This window comes from Myodes glareolus, chromosome 1, assembly GCF_982192425.1.
Source record: "Myodes glareolus chromosome 1, mMyoGla1.1, whole genome shotgun sequence".
NCBI lineage: Eukaryota > Metazoa > Chordata > Mammalia > Rodentia > Cricetidae > Myodes > Myodes glareolus.
This window is the reverse complement of record NC_142026.1, coordinates 95,158,738-95,185,578: the sequence shown is the minus strand read 5'-3', so window position 1 is coordinate 95,185,578 and position 26,841 is coordinate 95,158,738. Positions and strand designations below refer to the sequence as shown.

The 26,841-nt window shown below is 41.3% G+C and overlaps 2 protein-coding genes across 4 annotated transcripts in view; one reads left to right on the top strand and one right to left on the bottom strand.

The window, feature by feature from the left end:
* The window catches only part of Nt5dc1 (5'-nucleotidase domain containing 1), a 116,526-nt gene that overhangs the window by 81,260 nt on the left and 8,425 nt on the right, over nt 1-26,841 (bottom strand). For 2 of the 3 annotated variants that reach the window (XM_048425152.3, XM_085690244.2), the window contains exons 3-6: nt 26,526-26,597; nt 23,984-24,108; nt 20,877-20,956; nt 19,108-19,192 (exon numbers count right to left, since the gene is read on the bottom strand). In XM_048425152.3, the coding sequence (XP_048281109.1) occupies nt 19,108-19,192; nt 20,877-20,956; nt 23,984-24,108; nt 26,526-26,597 (362 nt within the window). The remainder of the gene's footprint in view (nt 1-19,107; nt 19,193-20,876; nt 20,957-23,983; nt 24,109-26,525; nt 26,598-26,841) is intronic. The other variant, XM_048425153.3, reaches the window with a different exon arrangement.
* On the top strand, nt 11,487-18,069 carry Col10a1 (collagen type X alpha 1 chain). The gene is made up of 2 exons (XM_085690229.2): nt 11,487-11,644; nt 15,216-18,069. Exons 1-2 carry the CDS (start codon nt 11,491-11,493, stop codon nt 17,084-17,086), a joined length of 2,025 nt encoding a protein of 674 aa, XP_085546355.2. The 5' UTR covers nt 11,487-11,490; the 3' UTR covers nt 17,087-18,069.

The window sequence follows — 26,841 nt, the reverse complement described above, 5'->3', positions numbered from 1 at the left end:
ACTTGAATTTTTACATTTCCCTGAGTTATATTTCCCTGGGCAGGGGTGTATGATTTGGTGGTGTCTTGAGATGCTGGGTAAAGCTAGAGAGCAGCAGTGTACAGTCAGGCAAGAATAGGAGGGATTACTACATATTATATGTTGATGCTATGCTGTCTGGTAGGCCAAGTATATGAAATGTATTTGGTGGTGGTGGGGTGACAGATGGCTCAGTAGCTAAAAGCATTTTCCAGGAAAGTCTGCATTTGCTGCTGTGAGACCACATAAAAGTGAAGAATATGGTGGTGTGCCAGCAGTCCCGGCACTCCAGAGAGCTGCTCAGAAGCTCACAGACCAGTGAAACAGAACCCACCTCAGCAAGGAGGAAGATGGAACCAACTCAGGCAAGGTAGCTTCCACCCATGTCATGGCACATGTAGGCTACACCCCCCCAGTATTAATGATAATACTGTAAAACACTTAGGTTTTCATTATTTTCAATGTATGCAAAGTTTTTTGAGTTTATGTTCTAATCCTTTTGTAAACTGAAAAAAAATCTATGTAGTCAGTAGAATATTTTTCCCTTAAAGAGGAAGAAAATCCTATCGTTTTCATTAACACAGTCGACCTGGGGGCGTCATGGTAAGAAAATACGCTGCACACACAGACATTGCAGACCGTCACTCACCTGGAGAATTGAAAGATGGAAAGCCCAGGGAAACAGATACAGTGGGAGCTCCCAGTGCCCGAAAGGTGGGAAATGAAGAGGTGCAGACTAAAGCATACAGAACTATAGATATGCAGCATCAATAGGGTCCTGAGATTAAATGGCTAGCAATGATGGCTATGACTATCAGCATTTTATTGTGTGTTTGGCCCATACCATCTTTAGATTCAGTTGTGAATGAAATGTTTTGGGAAACTCTGTGTCTGTCCCAAGCAGTGGGCTGTGTTTTTCCTTGTCGTTATTCTCTAAATGAGAGAGTAGAGCAATTATCACACAGCATTTACATGGTAGGCACTGTAAGTACTATAGAGACAGTTAGACAATTATCACACAGCATTTACATGGTAGGCACTGTAAGTGCTATAGAGACAGTTAGACAATTATCACATAGCATTTACATGGTAGGCACTGTAAGTGCTATAGAGACAGTTAGACAATTATCACATAGCATTTACATGGTAGGCACTGTAAGTGCTATAGAGACAGTTAGACAACATAAACGAGAAAGACAGAGATGCAGCAAGTGGTGCACTGTGTGTTGATGAGACATGAGGCCCCGTGTTTGATTTCCAGCAACAGCCCTGGCCCCCATGTGCGCGCGCACACACACACACACACTTCCTGAAAGTACACAGGAGAACACTCACACATCATATGTAAATCTTATGCCATTCATGTACGAGCCCTGAACTTCTGTAGATTCTGACATGGGGGCGTGACTACTAAAGGAAGACTGTATTGTTTTAAAATAAACTAACAAAGTCAACTTCATGTGTTTTTACCACATTCACAGACACAATGTGATAGATATCTTTAATTGGCTCCACTCATGATCATTTCACAAATAATACCTACATCAAAACACCATTGTATGCCTTAGAAATATAAAGAATATACAGGTTTGGGTTTCAATAATGTTGGAATTTTTTTTAAAGAAAGTATTAATACAAGTATGACCAGGAGAACATACTGACTGATCTACTGGCTAAATGCCCTACAACATTTTATTTCATTTATTATTATTATTTGGTTTTTTAGATAGGATTTCTCTATATAACAGGTCTGGTTGTACTGAAACTTGCTTTGTAGAACAGGCTGGTCTCGAACTAATAGAGATCCATCTCTACCTCCTGAGTACTGGGATTAAAGGTGTGTGCCACTACTGTGTGGCTATGCTAAAGCATTTTAATGTAGATTTCTTTTCAGTTTAAATAAAGTATAAGAAAGCAGAGAATCTGCCAGGCATGGTGGCGCACACCTTTAATCCCAGCACTTGGGAGGTAGAGGCCAGCAAACCTCTGATTTCAATGCCAGTCTGGTTTACAGAGTGACTTCCATGACAGCCAGGGCTATAAGAGAACCCCTGTCTCAATAAGTAATCAAAAAACAAAAGAGCAAACAAAAACAAAAACAAAGCCAAGAATGTTATTGACTATAACTTGTAGACAACTCTTTTGGGAAGGTAAATTACATTATTGACTAAAAGCTGGAATGGCACATTATCTAGGATTTTAGCGGGGGAAGACGCTTCTGCACAAACATACTTTTGCTGGATAACAGGTAACTTTGGGGCTCTGCTACTGCTATCAAGAATATGTGACTGGAGTCATAAAACCTGGGTGCTCCCAGGAGACTCAAGAACAGTTTCAGAGCTCTTACATCAGCACTGTTATCAAAAGCATTGCTACTTAAAGGAGTACTCATAGCCCCTGCTTCCCCAGTTTACACAGGGACAATAGTAGCTACCGGTCTCTGGGTCTGACGAAGATCTGCATTTCTAATGACTATTTTCAGGGACTCTGAATGTGATTCTTAAGTTGTTAATCTTTAAAGACTAATATTCTAAAACATCTACTCAATACTCACTTCTCAACCAATAATATCTCCCGCCTTTTAAAGGTCAGGCATTTCCCACAGACAAAGAATTAAGCCAGGAAGGATCAAATGCTGTTGGTAATCTAAGTTTACTGCACCAAGAAACTCAAAGTCTCAGTGTCACAAGGAATCGAGATTAAGAATGAACAAAAAAAATTGGGAAGTGAAGTTCAGCCATGTCTAAAAAGTTATTTGTTAATCTTTAATGGCAGTTAGGTTTCTAAGATGTTGAAAGAAATTCCTTTAAATACCAGAGACCGAGCTCCGTTCTTTGTGTACACGTGTGTGTTCATATGCATGTGAAGCCAGAGGCCCATGGCAGCTGCTTTTCTCAATCTCTTTTTACCTCACTTCTCTGAGACAGCATCTCTCACTGACCCTGGTGCTTGCCATTTTGGTTAGTTTGACTAGCTGGCAAGCCCCAGGGATCTTCACTACTCCTTAGCACTGGGAAAATAGACCACAGCAGGCTTTTTAAGTGGGTGCTGGGAGTCTGACCGCAGGCCTTGTATGAGCCATCTCTCCGGTCCCTGAATTCCTTCCTTTCCTTTCCTTGTTTTTGCTTGTTTGTTTGATTCTATTTTAGCTCCCAGTCTCCACCAAGTCTCTTACACTGAAGTTCATATCATGATTAGCTGATCATGAACCATTATTGAAAAATTGAACTCTGAAACTGTAACCTGGTGGCCAACAGAGCAATCTGAGGGGCTCCGTCACCATAACAGTTATTATTTATTTGTTTATATGTGAAAACTGCTTTTGGAAGCAGTTATTGACACTTATAATTCCACTATTTTAAGGTCTGACATCGTTGAACAGTACAAAGCAGCACTGTGCAAATGACTCCACCTTTGAATGCCTACAAATATGAGAGAAACTGCCCACACCCTGTAAATGCTGAAATCTGGCCTAAAGCTCTTAGTTCCTCTCCAGGCGCATCCCGCCAGCACCATTCCTCAGTTCTGTACTCGTGGAGGACAGTGTTCCAACGAGCAATGGGCAGTCATCTTTGAGTCCCACTCATGAGCATATGACAAGACACCATTCCATGGCCTGGAAGGCGGGTTCCCACTGACAAAGCTACAGCAGAGCCTGTAAGAGGCTGTGTTGGGTTTAAGCTCTGGGAGACTTGTGTCTATAGCAGAAGGCGCTCCTGGGCTATCTGTCGAGTGGAATGCAGCAGAAAGTTAAAGAATTCGCAAATGTCTGAGAAAACCAATCCTACCATTTTTCACATCTCATTTTGCATTTTAAGGTATTTTACTAGTAAAATTAAGAGAAAGCAAGATTAGGACAACACACTGTTTCTCAGTCTTTTTGGTATCAAAAGGGTTGAGTTACTCTGACTTTCAAGGGACTAGAGATAATTGATAGAATGTCTAACAAGATCATTAGGGTAAAGTCATTATTAATAACAATCAGTACATCTCTGTGACATACAAATTTTATTTTGTTTGTTCTTTTTCCCTATGTAGGAATTATCTTTAAAACGCAAAGTAAAACAAGTAGATGTTCATGGATTTTCCAATGAGGAAATCAGACACGAGAAGACTAGGTGACTCTCAGATTTAGTAATGGGCCAGAGCTGCAGGAGATTTCACCTACAGCAGTGGTTCTCAACCATCTGGCTGCAACCCCTCAACACAGTTCCTCATGTTGAGGTGATCCACAACCATAAAATTATCTTCACTGCTACTTCACAACTTCAATTTTGCTACTGCTATGAATTGTAATGTAAATATGCAGGATATCTGACATGAGATCCCTGGGAAAGGTTGAGAACCACTGACTTACAGTCACCCACATTCAAGGGCAGAGGTCTGTTACCCAGGCAACAGAGTTGTTTGATTAAAAGCTAAATAGACATGATACCAGCATTAATGACATAAAAAAAAAATCTCTGAAATGGCTTTGTTCACGTTTGTAAGTTCAACAACTCTTTGAGTCTCCAGGGTGGATTTCTTGGTCTGTGTTGCCATGCAAAGTCTATAGATACCAGGTACCAACAGGTATTTTATAGCCTATGGGAAGTCATGCATTTTCTTCCCCATAGGCCATGACTACAGAATTGTTCTGAAGCATAAGTACAGGGATATGAAGAGTTAATTAAGGGCCACTCTATGACTTCCATAACACTGTAACTCTAACCTATTTCTTCTCACAAGTTAGCAGGCACTGTATAAGGAGAATTTGTGTGGCTGTGAAGCCACTGAGCAGACAGAGGATCTGAGGTGAGGGGCCAGAAAGCTCTATATTTTTAACTCAATCAAGTCACCATGGAAAGAAGGTGATGTCATTAAGTGCCAGGTACAAAAACCGTAAGCTTACCATAAATAACGAAGCAATTTATGTGTAACAGAAAATAAAATAAAACATAAAGTCTTTGTCTAAACTTCTCAAGTGACTCTGTGTCTTTTGACCTGACCCGAAGTTGCAGGAGATTTTCATAAACACCTGTTTTTCTGCATGAGCATCTCTTTCCAAGCCCTCAGAAGCTATCTAACCACAAAACCACATTAGACTGTTTACACAAACAGATCATTCCTAGCTTTGGCCTCTGTCACAGCACCAACAAATGTCCCTTCACATTTTTCTAAGGAGGAATGAGGCATGGCACGGTGGCACTGGAAGCTGTGGGTCCTAGAGGGCCCTAACTGAACTTTTGGATGAATTTACCACTTTCACTAAAAAAAAAAAAAAAAAAGATGAAGTAAGAGAGGTACAGGGACAACAGCATCCTGATGAATAAGGAGATGAGACACAAGCTGAGTCACTAGCCCTTTCCCTCAGTGGGCCCTGTCACCCGCAGTGCTCCCTTTAGAAAGCAAACCCGTAAAAGAGGAACAGGGAGCTAGTTTTTCCCACCTAATGAATGGAACACCCCCTCCGCAGAACTTTGCTCACTATGAGCTTCACAGTTTGAAGTTTATAAGAGAATCAAAATGTTTGGAATCAAAATGCTATATCCCTTAAAAAAGAAAAAAAAAAGCTCTATGCATCAAGGGAACCTCCCAAGCAAACACAAAAATGCATCACAGAGGGGAGAGATACATGGAAGGAAGCTCTTATCAAAGGTCCAGGTTTACATAAGCATAAGAAGAGTACACCAGAGATATGGCTCTTATGTGCATGCATGTTAGACATATGCAAAGATGCTCTCCTTGTACGATGTTTGCAGATACAACTTGGTCCAACTGCAAAGATGCTCTCCCTGTAAGATGTATGCAGATACAACTCGGTCCAACTGCCATTTTTACCTCGAAGTGGGTCTAAACCTAAAGAGTCAATAATAAAATTACAAACGCATTCTGTTTGTAAGGCTATGAAGAAGCAGAAATAATACTTGAGGGAATATGTAAAATGATCTAGTATTGATGGAAGGGAATGTGATGATATCGGAGATTACATATCTGTGTTTACCTTCTTTCTGACCCATGAACCCAAGTTTTAAGAGTCTCTTCCAAAGATATCTAGACAAAAATATATATACACAAAGTTGCTCACTGTAGGATATTTGTTTTAGCAGAAAAATATAGATGAAACAAGAGAATAATCTGGACAGTGGTAGAAAACACAGTGGTTCATCCACATGGTGGAGTACGATGAAGCTGCAAAAATGGAGCCAAGATCATCTCTACGTATATATGGTTTTCATGATGAACAGACACATAAAAAAAATAAAGGGTAAAGTGCAATGGCATTTATCTAAGCAAAAGAGAAGAAACAGGAACAAATTATTTATAAGAGGACAAAGTAGCTTTAAAAGGACCACAGAGATGGTTCACTTGCTAAAGTACTTGCCTGTCAACATGAGGACCTGGGACCTGAGTTGGCATCCCCCAGTATCCTCATAAAAAAGTCTAGTGGGGAGAGACGTCTATTATTCCAGAGCACGTGTGTGTGTGTGTGTGTGTGTGTGTGTGTGTGTGTGTGTGTGTGTGTGTTGGACAGAAACAGGCAAGTCACTGAGGCTTAATTGCCTGAGCTAACTGTAGTAGGCTCAAAGACCTCGAATCAAAAAAAAAAAAATAATAAAATGGAGTAGCAGAAGATGACACTTGCTGTGAACTTCTGACCTCTGCATGCACACATGGGTGAGTGTGCGTGCACACACAGATACACACACACACACACCTACTAGGTTGTTACATAGGCCACAGAGGCTGGAATGTCTATAACAGTCTTTGTTTTACACACCTGAGCTTGGAAGTCAGCAGCATCTACCTGAGCTGGCTCATCCAGGCCCCTCTAGATTAGGATGCTGAGAAGAAAGCTCACTACTTTGCATGCTGGTGAATCCAATTCCCTTTTTCTTTTTTCTCTTTATAAACTGTACCCCAGGATAAAAAGTTAGGAAAGACGTTTTTCCTTTATACAAATATCTTGGCTGATGTAATAAAAGACAAAGTATAAAAGTTACATACATACCAGCATTTTAAACCTACAATGAAATAATGAACCAGGGTAATCATCCATATCCAATAATACCAGAGAAAATAAGCAACCGAGGGCTTCCAACAGAGACACCAGACCACTCTTCCTAAAGCAGCAAAGTGTTCCTGACAAAGAAGAGATCTGTTTGTGAATGCATTTATCTCAAAACTGCATCATATGGGCACTCTAAATCTAATGTGCAACCAGCAGAGGCAGACGGCAGGTAGGTGCACAGGACAGATGACCCAGCTTTTCAACAAATAAACTTCTAGTGGGAAACAAGAGATGGGGGTAAGCAACCTATTAGCCAATAGCCCCTTATGAACACTATTGGAACAAACAATAAACCAAGCACTAAAAATTACATGAGAATATATATACTTACACATGTCTATTATATATATGTATATATATATATTCACACATATACTTATATATATATATATGTCTCTATATGTACATATTGTATCTAAGAGTTAAACTGGGGAAACATGAACAGGTACTAAAGTGACTGACATTTTTGAGAAATAACAATTTTTTAAGATATGGGATATTTTTTAAAAAAAATTTGTTTTCTGTAAACATCTATTAAGATATGAATAGATGAATTAGTACCATACATGTGACTTGTTTCAAAATTTGTAGTGGAAGGGGATGGGTGGAAAGGAGGCTGAGTGACAGTGAGTTAAGACTGGGTGATGGGCCATTCCCTGCTTATAGGTAAGATCAAAATTTTCTATAATAAAGCTTAAAATATGAGCACAACAAAAACTTAGGTATCTAGCAAGATTTTGAAAATGCTGTTAGACTACATTTTCAATCTTAGAGTATATCAAGGCCACTTTGGGGGCCTTTGCCACCTTAATAGACCCCAAACACCAAGCAGTCTGTGTCATAGGCCGCAGGACTGCAGCAGTGGGAAGAGGCTGAGACCCACTGTGCAAACACCTGAAGCACAGGAATGTGCACTGTCCACAGGGTGTTGACCCAGTGTCTTAAATGTCTAGTGTCTAAGAGGCATTCAAGAAATATTTGGTGAATGAGTGACTGACCCAAGGTGCGTAATGGCAGCTAACTGCTACATGTGCAAAAACAGCAAGTCATATTTGATACTGAGACCTCTGGGTTCACTGGACCGAGAGGGCAGGGCCCCTACTTCAAGTAGAATGGATTTCCTTCATAAAGCCACAGACCAGTCAGTCTGAACACCGACAAGTAAACACCTAGAATAAAAATAGTTTTATACACACGAATAGGTGTGGGTGTGGCCAGCAAACACTCTGATTCTACAATCTGTTTTGGACAAGGCAGTACTTCGAATGTGACTAACAAAGCAAACGGTTGGCAGAGCCTGTGTGCTGAAATAAGCACAGTATTTGCCAAAAGGGCTGAAGAGCCAGTCTGCCAGTAACACACACTTCTCAAAGCTGGGGAACAGACTGAGATACTCACACGTATTCACACAGATGCCCCAAAGGTGGCACACAACCACCCAGCACGAACCCCATTTTTACTTTTCTCAAATACGAAATGGGTTCTGACTATAGGGAACAGTAGTAGGAGGGGATTAGAAATCTCTTGGTCCAGATGTTTCATAGTGTTGCTGAAAAACCAGACGGGTATAAATGCTGATGAAGCAGTTCTGAAAATATCAGGAGAAGTCACAGCTGGACAAACTGACAGGGGCAGATTTCGGGGTCTACAGCTGAGAACCACTCTGCTGAGCGTTCACAGGAATGAGACCGAAGCAGATAAAGCCTCGGGAGCAAGCATACGCACAGGTGTAGATGTGACCACACACACACAATTACTAAGAATGCCTTTCTACAGTCTTCCTCCCAGCACTGAGGAGCAGGCATGTTCGTCCTAGTTCAGAATGGTCTCTACTGAGCATGTGCAAAGGAGGCTGGCTTGACCTGTCACCTACCCTTTGTAGTCTCTCAGATGCAGTGCAGCTGTATTACTAAAAACCATTTTATATGGTTTCTAAATGATAAAGTGCACACTTGAAAACCAACTCTCTGGGTCACCTGATAATCTAAACTAATTTTTAAAAAAGCCATATTTAAAATCAGGTATGGTGTTATACTTCTGTTTTCCCAGTACTTGTGAGGCTGAGGCAGGAGGACTGCTGTGACTTAAGAGGTATCTGGGCTATACACAAGGATCAGGGTAGCTAGGGCTCTATACTAGGATCCTGACAAACAAAAACAAAACTTCTAAAAGTGGTATTTAATATATATACCTGAGCATCACACAGAAATATACGTAAGAATATAGGTTAATTTTTTTAACTTATTTATGTGTATGTATGTGTGCCTGAGTGGATGTATGTACAACTCATACATACAATGCCAGTACAGGTAGAAGACGGGGTCAGATCCCTGGGAACTTGAGTGAACAGGTGGTTGTGAGCCATCATGTGGGTGTTGGGAACCAGACCCATTCTTCTGGAAGAGCAATTAGAAATCTTAAGCACTGAGCCATCTTTCCAGTATCTCAATAACATAGACTGTTAAATGTGACAGCAAGCAAAACATTTAAAAGAGGGGAGAAGAAGGAATTATGTATTTGTATTTCAACAACTGTACAAGGATTTGTTCAAACACACACAGAAAAGGACCTGCAAGAGGGAGAGGAAGATGAAAAGAACAAACTTTTATTTCATCAACAGCCAGTATTCTAGTTACTGATCAATCCCGAGCCTACAGTGCTCTAGTGCTAGCTAGATGCAGAAAGTGATGTATTCATGCTGTGCGCCAAATCTGCTCCTAGCCTGCTCACCGGCACAAGTGATTTGGCTCAGAACCAAATGATGACATTAAACAGTGTACAAAGCTTGGTCTCTCAACTCCTTACTATTACATTCCTCCGGATCCTGAAAGCTGATAATAAGGTCTCTAAGGTTGTAAAAGGGAAAACCACCGACGGGAACTGATGACAATAATGTTTATTTCTCTGGGAGAAAAATGTTTCTAATCTGGATGCTTCAAGATACCTGTAGCATCAGTCAATCTTATTTTTTAAAAAGCAAAGTCTGAGGATCCTTTCCCTTTAAAATGAATATAGCAATCTGATGTAAATAAACATACTGTAGGGTTATCAAGTTAGCAGGCTTTTCAACTATAAGGTATAATGAAAAGTTAAGGAGGAAAATCTAAATCCACTTAATTGATCTTTGTGTAGTTATGAACAAAGAATTTAAACCCTCCAGCGAAGTTAAACAGCTAACTGCAGAAGTTCAAGATGTCTTGCACTTGTCTCAAAATTTTAAAATATTTAATATGAAAATATGAAATATTTAATGCTATCTTTTCCCTATATTAGCCTCTAAAAGCTTGCCCTAAAATTCTGATATGCAAAATAATATAACTACATTTTCACTATTTTCCCTTTAGTTTAAGCTCTCAAAATTAGCAAAAATTTGGGTCAGATACTTCTATGAAACTTTTTTTCTAATAACTGATGGATTAACATGATGACTTAAATTCATATTCTACCTAAAATAACTCTCGTATTTTTCTACCAAGTATTTTCAATCAAATAATACAAGAATGTACTTTTTAAAAATATGGGCAAATAATCATTCCATCATTAACCAACACTGGAGATAGAATTCCTAAAATGAAATATAGAAAAAAAAGTGCACAGCTAAAGCTATTAATATATATTGAAGACAAAGGCTTTATTTTTTAATAAGAAAACAAGGAAAAGAGAACCCAGCGTGACTTTGTGTGCCTGCCCAATAGGACTTACCACTGTAATTAGTATTTACCACCCCTGAGAGGTGGAGCTTAAACTCAGTGTAACCTCATGCAATAAGAGAATAAAAACAGTATAAATACCCCAGGGCAGCTGTGGGAGGGCATCATCCACTGTTCACTGGGCAGAGGAAGCCAGGAAAGCTTCCCACACATCGCCAGGAACTCCCAGCACCAGGTAAGTCTGGACCCAGGATCACTGGAAGACATCCCGGTCAGGTAGCTTAGAAACAAACTTCAGTCAGTTATAGACATCTTTGTATGTGTGCATGATTTTAAAAAGTGGCTTTCTACCAAGGCACCCAGACTGGTACATTTGTAGTTACCTATTTAAGATATTCTTTATAAAAAGGACTGTACAAATTTGCCTTAATATAAATTTCAGTGTATCTTGAAATTTCTAGTTATTTCAGGTTATATCAAATATTGTGGATTGTTTAATATAGTCATCTAGTAATGAGATTATTTGGTGAGGGTCATTTTATTTGTAAAGCACTATTTGAATGAAGCTTCTCAAAACTAGTAAGACATATATTCACATGACAAAAAATTACCTATTATTTTATGGAATATATTCAAGATATAAAAGGTCAGTCATAAAAACGAGATAACTATATAATGAATCAATTTGTAGAGCATCACAAAAATAAAACAGATACGTCATGAGGCTACATGTAATTATTCTCTTCTGTTTTTCAGAATTCATCTGAAACTATGCTGCCACAAACAGCCTTTCTGCTGGTCATGTCCTTGACCTCGGTTCATGGAGTATTTTATGCTGAGAGATACCAAACGCCCACAGGCATAAAGGGCCCGCATCCCAACACCAAGACACAGTACTTCATCCCATATGCCATAAAGAGTAAAGGTAAACTCAGCTGCACATTCCGCTCTACTAACCAGAGGGCTGGTGTTGTCAAACATTAACGATGAACTCCTTAACAAAATACTTTCCAATCTGTTCTTACTCTATTTTCAATTCTTGGTTGAAATGATGTGTGTAAAGAAGAGGTCTGTACAGGAATATAATATTCCTGGAGAAGTTGGTAGAAGAGAAAGATACATTTGAGGAATACCAAAGACTATGGAGCTGGATATTTTTTTTCCTTTTAAATGATGGTTTCATACAATTAACTACCCAGAATCTAGAAAAAATAAATTGAATAAAATTAAGTTAATTTAAACTAAAAAATTTCATAAACTAGGAATTTTATCTATCTAATTACTTACACATTTGCTTCAAAAACTCAAAGCTGCAGATATTAAAGAAAATTGGTATCAAATAAAACCAGACAGCCCTCAATAAACCTAAGGGACAAAAAAGTAGTAATTCTCATAATCATTTATATATTCATATATAGTACACTGGTTAAATGTACAGACATAACTAACTGCTAAGGGCTGCTGTGAAGTTTAAGTGTGTCTACATCTGCCGAGTGTATATGTCTGGCTATTACCATATCCATGCACTGCCTCCTCTTCTACTTCTCCATGGGGATAGCCTGAGACATTTTATCTTTCCTCTGGAATCTAATGCTCACCTGTCTGGCTGTGTTACTATGAAGGATGCCAAGACAGTCTACGTGAAATAACATGAGATTGTCAAAGAAGGGCAACAATCCAGTCGTATCTTTGCTAATTCCACCGAACAGATTCAGACACAATGACCACTAATAATACAAACTCTCCGGATTCCACTTCCCACAGTATTTTTCACCTTATTCATATGTTTTGCTCTGTATAGAGCAAAATGTGTGTTGTAATCTTTAAGTGGTACAGTTTTAGAAAGAGACATGTTGAAAAAATTGAATGTTTAAGAATGTTTTTTAAAAGAATTAAATATTTCATGAAGGCAGCTTAATGTTTAAAAAATATTAGATACTCTTTTTTTTATAAACTTGAATTTTTAAGATTTTATTACCATGAAGAGTAGAACCCTCCAGTGAGATGCTTCAGAGACTCCACAGATGAGTGGCTCGAGACGCAGCTGAAGCTGCCCTGGCAAATATCTCAGTGGTTCAGGAAGGGACGGCAAGGGCAGAGAAGGGGGCGGGGCTCTGCAACTTGTTTCTTTTTATAGTGAAAAGATCCGAGAGATACTCTTGACTGTCTCATAACACATATCAACTGAGGAAAAAACAAAAGCTGGAAGGAAAGACTAGAAGCCAAACATACTCCACCATAAGGCAGCGAGTGCCAAGAGGCAGAAACGAGCTTGGCACTTTGACCAAAGTCAGATCTTTTAGTATACTACTAATATTCCAAAAAGTATTGGATTAAAAGGAGAACACACCACTGTTAGAAGGTTAGACGTGCTTCTGTCTTCACACCTGAGACATGCTGCTTGTCATCCTGTTGTTCTTACAGAACACACGGAAATATCTTCCTAGCATACACAAAGTGGAGATGCTGTATTTTAACTATAAACCTACCTTGGTCTCTTTTTGAGAATGAATAGAAATCCCGCCCACTTGCAGGCATCAGGGTCCTCTAACAAGCACACTAATTTTGCTGAAGGGAAGCGACTCCGCCCGCAGTGCAGCCTGCTGACACCTAACCTTCACAGAAGGTAGCAGCTATTCCAGAGGGACGGGGCGCCCTCATCTTCCTTTTGTAGACTACGAGCTGATGACTAGCCCTCGCCCCCAAATATGCACAGAAGCCAGACTCTTTCTTGCACTGAGAGGTTTAGGATCCTAAGAGCAACAGTCCAGGCTACAAAGATCATCACCCTGTCACTGGAGGGCAAGCTTCCAGCAGAGTCTGATGCTACCCCTTCCAGTAAGATGTGTTTTTCTCTTTGTTTTAACAGTAAAACATTTCTATAATTCTATGACAATTATTTTTTGCATAAACATGATCCTTTTAATTGGATGTTGAAGTAAATTCTGCATTTAAAAACTAAGCTGTTTTACTCTAAGCCATTAAAAATTCCTTATTTACTAATCAACTTTATTTTGTGTGTCAAAGTTTATACATACATATCATGGACGTACACCAAAGCTGATATCAGGAGTTATCTTTGAGAATATTAGTAACTACTGTTGGTTGACTACTCTTCAAGTGCCAGATATTTAATAAGAGATATTTTTTAAAAATTAATGTACTTGCACGCAAACAACTATTGGCTAAAGGGAATGCTATTCTTAAAAATGTTATTAAAAATAACTTAGAATTGTTAATAAATATCCCCTAGTCTACATTTTGACTTTTCAAACCATTAATATTAAAAGTTTATCATATTAAAAGTTAGCTAAAAATTATAGGTACATAGTTATGAGTTTATTAGCTCAGTGGCAAAGCATTTGCCAAGCACGTGTAAGGTACTGGTTTTGAGATCTAGGACTAACATACACACACACATACACACACATACGATAAACAGATCATAGTTAAACATTACTTCAGTTTTGAGGTACCTACTGTCACGTCTGCTAAATTAGCATTACTATGAACTGCTTTCCAACAGTACACAAATCTAAAGGCTTCTGAAAACTTATTAAATAAAATAATTTAAATGAAAATTGTACAAGTATTTAAAAATCATCTGCAATTTTACTGTTGTCTTTACTAGTCATATATAAATTCTCTGAGAAAAACCACTTTGTGTGACATTTACAATGACTACTGTCAGCAGACAGGAACAAGCACGGTCTTCATGGCACATAGTAATGTTTACACTGCAGGCTATACCCCACCTCTGAGGGGTTTCTTAAAGCAACTTTATCCCCAAGGCTTTAGGTTTCACCCCCATGTCTGGTCCAAGAGCATGTCCTGTCACAGGCACTGGATAAGGGTTACTGAAGATGTTTAGCACAGCAGGAAATTGTTTTAGTTAAACGAATCCACAGCATTATGAGATTAAGAACATTTACTGTATCTTCGTCATCAATTTGAAATGATTCTATGTGCCTCATCAATGCATTATGCCTAGTCCTTTCTTTGCTTCAATTTTAACTCAGTGAAGGAGAACAAAAGCCCAAGTATATACTGAGGCTGAAACAAGAATCTAAATCTAATCAGGTAGGACACACTGATCAGGTTTAAGTCTCGTATCGATGCCTTAGAAAATCACCTGTTTGAGGCTAGACTGCATAATTCTTCCTTTCTTTCCTTACCTTCCTGACCACATGATCTTAATAAGACTAATGTCATCAACTCACTTCCACGCTATGTTCACATTAGAGGGATTCCAGTTTATTTTCATTGCCTCATTAGGATGACTCTTCAGTCATGGTAGCTGTGGCTTTGTGAAACCACCTTCTCCAGAAGTTTCTGAACAAATAAAACACACATACCATCCAACCCCATTGAAGATGGTTGTGTGGAAGATTTACCTGGAATGCAGGGTCTACCACACTCTGCCCTTATTGTGCTCTGAGAATCTCCGGTTGCTTTTATGATGCTTATGCTGAGTGGTATGTTGGTGTGTCTTATAGGAATCCCAGTAAGAGGAGAGCAAGGTGTTCCTGGTCCACCAGGCCCAGCTGGACCCCGAGGACACCCAGGTCCCTCAGGACCTCCAGGAAAGCCAGGTTATGGAAGCCCTGGGCTCCAAGGAGAGCCAGGGTTGCCAGGACCACCAGGAATATCAGCCACTGGGAAGCCAGGCCTGCCAGGTGTGCCAGGTAAACCAGGGGAGAGAGGACCACATGGACACAAAGGAGATATTGGACCGGCTGGCTTACCAGGCCCTCGGGGCCCTCCAGGACCACCTGGAATCCCTGGCCCAGCTGGAATTTCTGTGTCAGGAAAACCTGGACAGCAGGGACCTACCGGTGCCCCAGGACCCAGGGGCTTTCCTGGAGAAAAGGGGGCACGAGGAGCCCCTGGTGTGAATGGACAGAAAGGGGAAACAGGATATGGTGCTCCTGGCCGTCCAGGTGAGAGGGGTCTTCCAGGCCCTCAGGGTCCCATAGGACCCCCTGGCCCTCCTGGAATTGGAAGAAGAGGTGAAAATGGTTTTCCAGGACAGCCAGGCATCAAAGGTGATCGGGGTTTCCCGGGAGAAAGAGGACCATCAGGTCCACCGGGTCCCCAAGGCCCTCCTGGGAAACAAGGGCAGGACGGTATTGGGAAGCCAGGAGCTGCTGGAGCCCCAGGTCAGCCAGGTATCCCAGGAGAAAAAGGTCACCCAGGAGCTCCAGGAATGACTGGACCTCCAGGAGCCCCGGGCTTTGGAAAACCAGGCTTGCCAGGACTGAGAGGACAAAGGGGACCTGTTGGTCTTCCTGGGGCTCCAGGAGCCAAAGGTGAACAAGGGCCAGCGGGTCATCCTGGGGAGGTGGGTTTGACTGGACCTCCTGGGAATATGGGACCCCAAGGACCTAAAGGAATCCCAGGGAACCATGGTATCCCAGGTGCTAAAGGTGAGACAGGTCCAGTTGGGCCTGTAGGACCACCTGGGGCTAAAGGAGCAAGGGGTCCCCCTGGAGTAGATGGAAAAACAGGATACCCTGGGGAGCCAGGTCTGAATGGTCCTAAGGGCAACCCAGGGTTACCGGGCCCAAAAGGTGATTCTGGAGAGAGAGGACCCCCTGGTCTCCAAGGTCCTATTGGCCCTGCAGGAGCTAAGGGCGTGCCTGGACACAATGGTGAGGCAGGTCCAAGAGGTGAACCTGGAAGACCAGGAGGCAGGGGCCCCATTGGGCCACCAGGTATCCCAGGATTCCCTGGGGCTAAGGGTGTCCCTGGAAACCCAGGTCCTCCTGGCCCAGCTGGCATAGCAACTAAGGGCCTCAGTGGGCCCACTGGTCCTCCAGGTCCTCCTGGTCCAAAAGGACACAGTGGAGAACCTGGTCTCCCAGGTCCCCCAGGTCCCCCAGGACCCCCTGGCCAAGGAGTCATGCCTGATGGCTTCATAAAGGCAGGCCAACGGCCTCTTGTCAGTGCTAACCAGGGAGTAACAGGAATGCCTGTGTCTGCTTTTACTGTCGTCCTCTCCAAAGCTTACCCAGCAGTAGGTGCCCCCATCCCTTTTGATGAGATTCTCTACAATAGGCAGCAGCATTATGACCCAAGAACTGGAATCTTTACCTGTAAGATCCCAGGAATATACTACTTCTCTTACCATGTGCACGTGAAGGGGACTCACGTTTGGGTAGGTCTGTATAAGAACGGCACCCCCATAATGTACACATACGACGAGTACAGCAAGGGCTACCTGGACCAGGCTTCAGGGAGCGCAATCATGGAGCTCACAGAAAACGACCAGGTGTGGCTCCAGCTGCCCAATGCAGAGTCAAACGGCCTCTACTCCTCTGAATATGTCCACTCCTCCTTCTCAGGATTCCTAGTGGCTCCCATGTGAGCAGGCAATGCCAAGCTCTTCTAAACGCTCTGCTTGGAAAGGCTTTCCCCCAACTTCATCGCGCCCACCCTGGAGATGCACGTGGAGGTCGGCTAAAAGTAATGTGAACACCTTAAATCTTCTAAAATGCACTCCAAAGCCACAATTCCTCTGTAAAGTGAGCACCAAAGGTGACTATGTGAGGCCTCTCCTGAGCACTCAGCAATCGTAAAGCCCTGGGGGTTTCTGTGAATTCCCTTAATATTTAAAATTTTTACTGTAAGTTAAAAAAACTATCACAAAAACAGAAATAGGGTTCTAACTCACAATACATTTCAGTTTAGAGAAATGCAGCATTTCTTTTTTAAAAAGCCTGTTTTTAATAATTAATATGAAAATGTCTAAGAAACAGGCAGGAAGTATCACATAATTTTGTATTATTTAAATACTTGAATATTCAAATTTAAATGACACTGTATACCCTAGGATATTTCTGATGGTGCATCACTCTATGGCTCATGTAGCCCCTTTCATCAAGATAAACTAAAATGCACAGGTGCATACACACTGTTTCAAGCTCTTACAAGAAACCAAAATACTGTATTACAATTACTTTGAATTACAAGGTGCTTTGTCACAAACCTTTTCAAGCTTTCCTGCAACTGAAGAAAGTCCACATACCTGGTGCAACTTGGAAGCAGATGTCTGACCTAGTCTTAAGTTTGTCACACAGTGTGAACACTCTGAATTAATTCTGCTGCGTCTTTATAATAGGATGTTATGGGCTTACAGAACATTAGTATGGATTGCCTTCCATTCCAGTGAAAGTATAGTTAACATTAAAGATTTCAAAATCAGACTAGAAATGAAAAGACTTTATTTATTTATGCTCTGTACTGTATTTTTATATTACTGTTTAAAACTGTTAAGCTGTACCTCACTTATTAAAGCACGAAGTATTTAATCTACTTGTTATTACAAAGCAATAAAATGATATGAATAGATCTTGTTTTCTATGCTTGAATTTATTTTAAAGCAACAGCTGGGTTTTCTCAACCATACTTTTCCTTGGATAAAGGTAATGAGAAAAAATAATGAAGCAGTGAGTGAGTTCACTGCTGTCATGGGTTTGTCCTTCTGTCAAGACTGGCATGGCACACACCATGTACAATGAAGAGGTAAAGGATAGCCTCTATGAGCCAAAATCAAGGCTGATGATAGATACAAGAAAATAAAAATATGTAAACATCACTTTAAAACAGTGGGTTTATCTTGGCAGAAGAGAAGGTATCAGAGAAATATCAAAGTGGAACAAATATCCTGCAATTATTATTTATGGGCTTAGCACATTTTTCAGTCATAATATTTAGAATTATTCTGATGGCCTGATTTACTGAAAGGAAGGCATATAATTTTTTGTTGTCAATCAAAGCATATTTCAAAACTTAAAATCCTGCTGACTTCATCAGCCCACTTGTTAATGAAGCCAGTCTGACTCAGTCACTAGGGTAACGTAGCATAAAGGTTGTTTACTCCGATTCTCACTGTAAACCTGCAGAGGAAAGCAAAAAGCCATAGCCTGAGGTTGGCAGGATTAGCCCCCATTCTGGGTCAACCACTCCTATTCCTTAAACAAAGAGAATGGAAATTCCATCAGTGGTACTTTATCTGTCTCTGTCTGTCTGTCTGTCTGTCTGTCTGTCTGTCTGCCACTACTGTCCTGAGGGCTACAGGTGTCATCGTTTCCCATTCCATAGCCATGACACAAGGACTGGGACTTTCGTTCCACTGAACGTCCTCCAGCCCAGGAGAGCTGCATTGGCAGGCATGAGAAGACAGCGGAACCGACTGGCTCAGAGTCCTGACAACTACAACCACAAAGCAGAATGAATACAGGTACCAGAACTAACTTTATAGCAAACATTTTTATCAGAGTAAATCTCAAGTAAGGAGTAGAGCAAAAGAGGAAGCATCTACCGAGTTCAGTAGACATGTGGCATTTAACAAACCTCTACCAGGAAGCCCCTCTTCATGTTACTCACCCTTAAAGGCTGACATTTTAAAATTGTGTTGTATACCAGCAACTACATCCTTCCAAAAATCAAATGTTTTTTGACCTCTGTTCTGCTAAAAAAAGAAATTTCCAAATGTAACAAGTTCAGAAATTCTGTTTGTAAGCATAGTGGTAAGCTATAGCAAATAATTACGTGTATTGACTCTAAGGTCAGAATTCAGGTTATAGAAAACATGACAGATTAATACAGAAATATTCCTCAAATATCACTGCTACAAGTCAACACATAGATAAGCATCACTAAGTATTAATGCAGTTCATATAGCCCAAAAAAGGTAAAAATTTCCACTCACATAGCCTAAAGTTATAGAATATTTAAACATACAAGAAATTTACCAAGTTCTATAGCTTCTAAAGCAATAAAATGTGCTACTTCAGACATGATGGCACCAACAGGGCCCAAATCAGGGTAGCTCAGCATTCACTGTCCAGTAAGCCTGCACTTCCACATACAAAGCAGTAACTCATGGCGACAGCACTAAGTCTAAAATGTAAATCACTACATGGAGAACTTTCCAAGCTGGCAAAGCAATTCACATTCAACTATGCACTGTACAGCTCTTTGCTTCACAGAAACAGGTAGTGTCTACTTTCTATACAAATGACTACTAAATACTTATATACAATTATGCATACTACAAAATACTACAGGCTGATGAATGGGGGTGAAGTTCTGCAGTAGAGTCCTTGCCTGGAAGTGGAAGGACCTGGGTTTGATCCCCAGGTCTGGAGGGGAGGGAAGACTTGATACTTTTCTTCTCCCACTGGTGTATGATAAGAAACAGACTCCACTTCATTTTGATAAAAACTGCAATGCTGGGATATACCTCAGTGGAGCTAGGGATATACCTCAGTGGTGCTGGGGATACAGCTCAGTGGTGCTGGGGATATACCTCAGTGGTGATGGGCATATACTTCAGTGGTGATGGGCATACAGCTCAGTGGTGATGGGCATATACCTCAGTGGTGATGGGCATACAGCTCAGTGGTGCTGGGGATATACCTCAGTGGTGATGGGCATACAGCTCAGTGGTGATGGGCATACAGCTCAGTGGTGATGGGCATATACCTCAGTGGAGCTGGGGAGATACCTAGGCCCCAGGTAAAATTCCTAGTACCCAAACAAAACAAAACCAACAATCTCTCCTGCTCAACGGAAACTTTCACAGATGCATGACTTAATTCTCATTTCATTAATAAGCCAATTAATTGTGGCTTTAAAATACAATAGATGCAAAAAGAAAAGTAATACTGGCATACAGACCAAGCTATATTCATAGATTTTCAGTTTAAATACAAATTGTCAAACTAGAGATTTCATCTGAAGAGTCAGAAAAAATGCTTCATTTTCCTGGTTTGATATTTCAAAAACATAAAGACACATGAAATGTTTCTTAATTAGCTGTACTTTATTTTTTATCTGCTAATGAAAGCAAACAAATATTTGTCCAGAGCCTGTCTTCTGTTTCCTTTCTCTAGACCATTACCCCCCCCCCCCACTGGAGAACTGGAGAAGAGGAGGACTTTTGCCTAATCAAACATTTCTTTCTTTTTAAAAGGGTACTGTTATTTAATTTTCCAAAAACATTTTTGACCAAATTCACCATGTTTGCTTCCTCGGTGACCTCTGAAACCACCCAAAGAAAATAAAGTGAGGTCTCAACTGGAGAGTGACACGTAATTAATGACTTTTACTTATGACTAAATGCAATTTTTAAAAACCGAGTGCCCACTCACCTTTGTTAAGGAGTCCACCACCCTGGCACACAGAAGAGCCCCGGGCAGGTCAAAGTAGTTATCATAGAAGTAACACTTTCCTAGAACAAACAGAAAAGAATCAACATCTCCTCCTCCTGGAAAAGAGAGAAACTGCCTGAAGGGAGCCTGGATGTTCACCTAACTATCTGAAAAGCCTGCACTTTATGTCACCCCGTGTGTTGGAGGTGGGGCAAGCGATGTGTCGGCAAGTGGAGGTCAGATGACAGCCGGTGCCACTGCTCACACCATCTGTTTGTAAGACAGGGTCAGTCACTGGCCTGGGACTTGTCACGTAGGCTGACTGGCCAGAAAACACCAGGATTCCATGTGTTGCCATCTCCAAGCACTGGGATTGTGAATGTAGGAGGCACTGCGCCATGGTTTTTAAGTGTGAGTTCTGGGGATTGAACATAGGTCTTCCCTAGCCATTTTAATGTTTTAGTTTGGGGATGTTTTATTTGTGTTACGCATATCCTTGAACAATGCAACACACATTGGCACTGTTAGCTGGATATGGAGAGAACTTTCCAAAGCAATTTCAGTGAAAAGACTCATTTCAATTCAAACTAGCATTACTACAGGCTCTCTTTTTTCCAATCTTAAAGATTTATTTTGTTAATTTTATCTTTTTTTGAGTGTGTCTGAGTATTTCATCTGCATGTATATATGCACTACATGGGTGTTAGTGCCTGGTGCCTGTGGTGGCCAGTATAGGGTGGGTGTCAGAGCCCTTGGAACTGGAGTTACTACAAACAGTTGTGACCTACCATGTGGGTGCAGGGAACTGAAGCCAGGTCATGGGCTAGAATAAAGACTCTTAACTGCTGAGTCACCTCTCTGGTCCCCAGCCTTATCTTTTGAGGAATGTTTAAGCTCTAAAATAAAGCTGAAACAGACATCTGCAAATTAAGAATTTTATTAAAACACATTTCAATTGCAAAATAATATATAACCTCAAGACAATATATTATTACTATAAAATGCAATGTGAAGGAATCACTATATATTACTAATGCCACCAAATTTCAAAATAGCTAAATAATCTAACATTGTAGTTTCATGAAACACTCCCTATAAACTGCCTGGACACCTGTGCTGATCAACCCATGTAGAATACTGCACTCAACTTTTACGCCATTTCTGACAAATAAGAAAAGTTGAGACCAGCCAGGGTAATGACAGGAATAAAAATCTTGTCATGTGAGTGTATGGTGGTGTGGATCAGAAAATCTCAAGAGTATGGGGCAAGCACATTCCAGGGTCTCAAGGGAGAAAAGGATTAAGGTTTATTATGGATGGCCTTCCTTGGTGCATGTGTCCCCCCCGGACACAACACTTCTGCTGGCCCATGTCCCATCTGACTCTAGCTGTGCTGCTCAGCAGCACCGCACAGGAGGCGCTGGGGCCACAGGCCCAGGTGATCAACTGGACGAGCGAGCAAGTGAAGCAAACACCTCGACCTCCTTTCTCCTCAGAAATCTCAGTGAAATCCAGAACACATTGCTCCCTATTCTTATAATATTTAACTTTACCAACCATAGGCTTTGATTGCATTTTAATGTAAGCATCATCTAATTGTGTTTAGGAACCACTAGGCCTTTCTTCCCTCAGCCTTCTGTACACGTACACGATTTTATTTGTAAGGTGAGAGAAGGCTCAGTGGTAAGAGCATGCACTGTTCATCCAGAGAACCAGAGTTGAGGTCCCAGCGCTCATGGTGGTTCCAACCAAACACCTGCAACTCCAGCTCCAGGGTATCAGACACCTCCTCTGGCCTCTGTACTTGCCAGAACTTGAAAGATTTTAAAAGGGACAGACTTTCACTGTGTAGCTCAGCCCGACATCCCGGGCTCTGTACTCCTGGATGGCAACTGTGTCCAATGAACCAGATAAGATTGAGACCAATTCCAAAATCATCACCAAGATGCTGAAGCACCAGGAGCTGTCACTGCAAAGAAACAGTGCCCTCTGGTGGGAAAGTAGTGAACAAACAAGTCTGTCATAACTGGGTACCCGCTCTTTCTCATAGTCAGGAAATAGTTTACCTTTTAAAAAAAATTCCAGATTTTGAATGAATTTCCAAAGGAAACACTTAGCCATGAGCCTAGCTTTCCTTGGATGAGGGAAGAACTTACTCTGTACAATCTGGCACATACTAGGCAGACTTTACCAGTGAGCAATAATGCCAGCCCAAGACTACAGTTATCATTACTTGGGAAGAAAGCACTTGGCTGAGATGCACACAAGCATCCTTACTGAACTCTCAGGGTTTGTCTTTTTCTTACACACTTATTTTGTCAAAAACACTCATATCTTCTAATACTTTCAACTCACCAGAAAGACTTAAACATTCCCCCAAAGAACAACTACCACAAGGCCACCCAACAGTACCAAATAAACATTATTAACTCTTTTCAGGCTACCACATGTCCAAAAGGGAAGGGTGCGCTCTAACACTACAGTGTGGTAGAAACGGCAGAGGACTCGGGCAGAGAGAACAGAGAAACAGCGTAATTGTAATGAGGACTTCCCATCCATAAAAAGGGTTTTAACCACTCCAAATCAATCCATGCACACTTATGTCAGTAAATAATTTCTGAAATATTGCTTCATGTTTCGCTTCAGTAAAGGTCTTTACCCAGACTTGAGAAGAAAGTGTGAAATCATTTTAAAATAAAAACCAGTGGCAGGACATAGGGCTGTCAGCAAGGAAGGGTCCAGGAAACAGGAGTGGCAGACAATGGGAATAAGAAGACCCGAGAGACAGAGTAACTGAGGATGGAGCATGTAACTGCTGCATAAAGCACACAGTCCAGCTAAGGGGTGTATTATCTTCAGGGTAATCTTTTTATTCCAGAAAAACATGGGTAAAAGGACAGTAAATGAAGCCTTCCGTATAGCAGTGAAAACACTGCGACCCAATCAATGCCAAGCACAAACCAAACACACCTGAAAAGTAAATACTACTGCCAAAGCAATTTCTCTGGACACTTTGCTTGGCTAGAGGGCCGAGCTTCTTCTTTGTCTCCTTGCACTTCAGGTGACAGTCCAAAAGCAAGGCAGAATGGGTGGCAGAGGAGACCTACCTGAGCAGCAAGGAATGTCGACACTCGATGCACAGTGTTTGTCTGTCACACAGTGCCTCCAGTCCTTCTTGCCATAGGTCTCCGCCAGTGCCTCCGGAGTCAACATCCTGGTGCCGTGGCTTGCCCTGTTGGGGAGGACTGTAGTGTTGGCTAGAAGTTCCCATGATTGCCTCTTTGATAACACTGAGAATACTGATCCCCATCCCACTGGAGTTAACATAGCTTTGCTTTGTTTTTTTTTCTTAGACAGGATCTTGTTATATAGTCCAGGCTAGCTTTAAACTTGTGATCCTCCTGCCTCAGCCGCCTGAGTGCTACCCATGGGTCACCATGACCAACCATTGTTTTTCTTTTATATACTGTATATTGGTTGTCACTGGGTTGATCTCATCTGGTCTGGGATTCTAGAAGCACTTTATGGTTATAGTATAACTACCAAGATACTAGGCATGTAAGACACAAAACGCTTGTCTAAACTACACAAGTAACGTAGGCCAGTTCAAAGATTGCTGTCTGGATGCTCTGGGGTGTCGACCACAGCTGTGGCTCCTCCACGTTTTAGTCCATCCATTAGCAAGTGACGAGGAGCTGCCACGTGAGGCCATGGCTGCAGCAGCTCCCGGCCTTTCCTAGAGAAGCTGTGGTGTCATCAAAAGATGAGATAAAGCTGGTGTTGTAGCACATGCTCGGAATCCCAACTCCTCAGGAGGGTAAGGCCAGGGGACCACAAGTTCAAAGCCATTCTGGAAAACTTAAGAGAGACCTTGTCTCAGACATAAAAGGAAAAGGAAAGCATTGAGGATGGATATTGGTGGTAGGGAACTCATCTAACAAGTGTGTGGGCCCTGGATTCTATCCCCAGTAGCATGCACACAAAGCAAGGGCAAAATACATATTCAGCCGGAACAATTAGGAGACAACTATGTAGACAGAGTGGGAAGGATAACTTAGGCAGCCATGAGGAAGAGCAGGTTAGAAGACGAATCACATCAGGTCCCCAGGAGTGGTGGGCACCGGGCACTAAGGGCACCTGAGAAGATGAGACTGGACAACCTGTTCACATAAAGACACATACATTTTTATCAACAAACACATTGGAAGCACACAGGAATGTGCCAAACAGGGGACAATGAAGAAATAGCTAGGTTCTATGCTCAGAAATCTGCTTTTCCTTTACTAGAGCCTTGTCAGGGGACTCTCACCATGTAGATAAGTAGATAGTTGATATTTTAAATCGCTCATTACGAGAACATACAGTGTATTTCATTTTGGCGAGGAAATAATCTGAAGGGGAAAATGAAGATATGAAGAAGAACTAAGAACACATATGGAGTTCTTTTCTTTAGAGGCTGACCCTTCAGAATGCTGTGTCGAGAGAGGTGTCCTGAGTTGCACACCTGAATAGACCAGAATCTACTGCGTAGGATGAAAGAAGTCATCAAGGGGAAAAAGTGTACAAGAGAAACTTCAGTTTATTCAGAAGTTGAATTGAGAGCGACAGAGACTGGGCATACAGGCAGGCAGGCAGGCAGATTTTAACAACTAGAGAATGAGTGGAGACTGCCAAGAATACCACTAAGAGGACCACAGATGTACAGGGTTAAAGGAAACTTATATAGTATTTGCATACAGATAAACATGCTCCCTAGTTGCCTGAAAAAAAAATAGGAAAATAAATTACAAAATAATAAGAGATAAGGCCATACCTGCTCCTTTTAGAAGTACTTTAGAGGAGAGTCTGGGGGAAGCATGAAAGTACCCTGACTACAAAGCAAATGATGTATCAAAAGTAGGAATACAGGGGTCCTGTACTGAGTCTTCTTGTCGCTGACCGGCTGGGTATAATAGTAAAAGACACCTGCATGGCCATGTTGCTGTCACTATACTATTAGCATGAGGTGGGAAATAGATCTTTACTCCATGGTGCTTGCTTGCAGACTCAGTAGTGACAGCAGCTACTTACTGATTGTTTCCCATACCCTGATCAACTAAAGAGGTCTGTGTGCACTCAAGAGAAGAGAAGAAGGAAACCAGAGCGTGAGGCTGACAAGGTCCACGAGGGAAACAAGTATGGCCTAACGGGATGTACACAAATCATGGCCTAACGGGGTGTACACAGACCATTACTTAATGTGGTGTACACAGACCATGGCCTAATGGGATATACATAGACCATGACCTAACGGGGTATACAGATATACAAAGACCATGGCCTAATGAGTATACACAGACCATCAACTCCTACCCAGCACCCATCTGCATCTTCTTTAATCACAGGGTCCCTGATGTTACTCTAATTACCTAATAAAAGATAAACAGCACAATATCCATGATCTTTTGAAAGCAGAAAAGAAGGATAGGCAATGTCACAGGGTATGTTATTGTCTACTATATTTCCTGAAAATACTTCTAAGAAGTTAAAAGTAGTACAGAGCTGCTACTTGTCATCTGATTGACTTAAATATTAACCGCATCTTGTGGCTTAAAAACTGTTCACTGGTACTAAAGGAGTGAGACGCTGACCACAATTCCAGTGTGTTACCTGAGCACAGTGCCGTCAGCTGCGAGTTTAATGAAGGTCCCATCTTCCAGATCCAACGCCAAACCCTTGCAACTAAAATGGAAAAGTCTGATTATTGACCAGCTCATATACTTCATTAACCTCAGAGACAAAAATCTCCATTATTAAATGTTACAATGTGAAGAGATTTCCTCCTCACCTAAATAAAGAACAATAAAGAACATTTCAATGAGAGAGAACATCCAGGAATGATAAAATTGAGTATCACTGAAAAGCAGGCACATAAGGGAAACTGCTGGAGGAAGGGGTAGCATATTCAGCTTACAAAGTCTTCAGG

Bases quoted from the DNA above. Each gene is read 5' to 3' on its own strand.
- Col10a1 (XM_085690229.2), top strand. From the start codon at position 11,491: ATGCTGCCACAAACAGCCTTTCTGCTGGTCATGTCCTTGACCTCGGTT. The intron at 11,645-15,215 runs GTAAACTCAGCT...TGTGTCTTATAG, and splicing joins ATATGCCATAAAGAGTAAAG to GAATCCCAGTAAGAGGAGAG.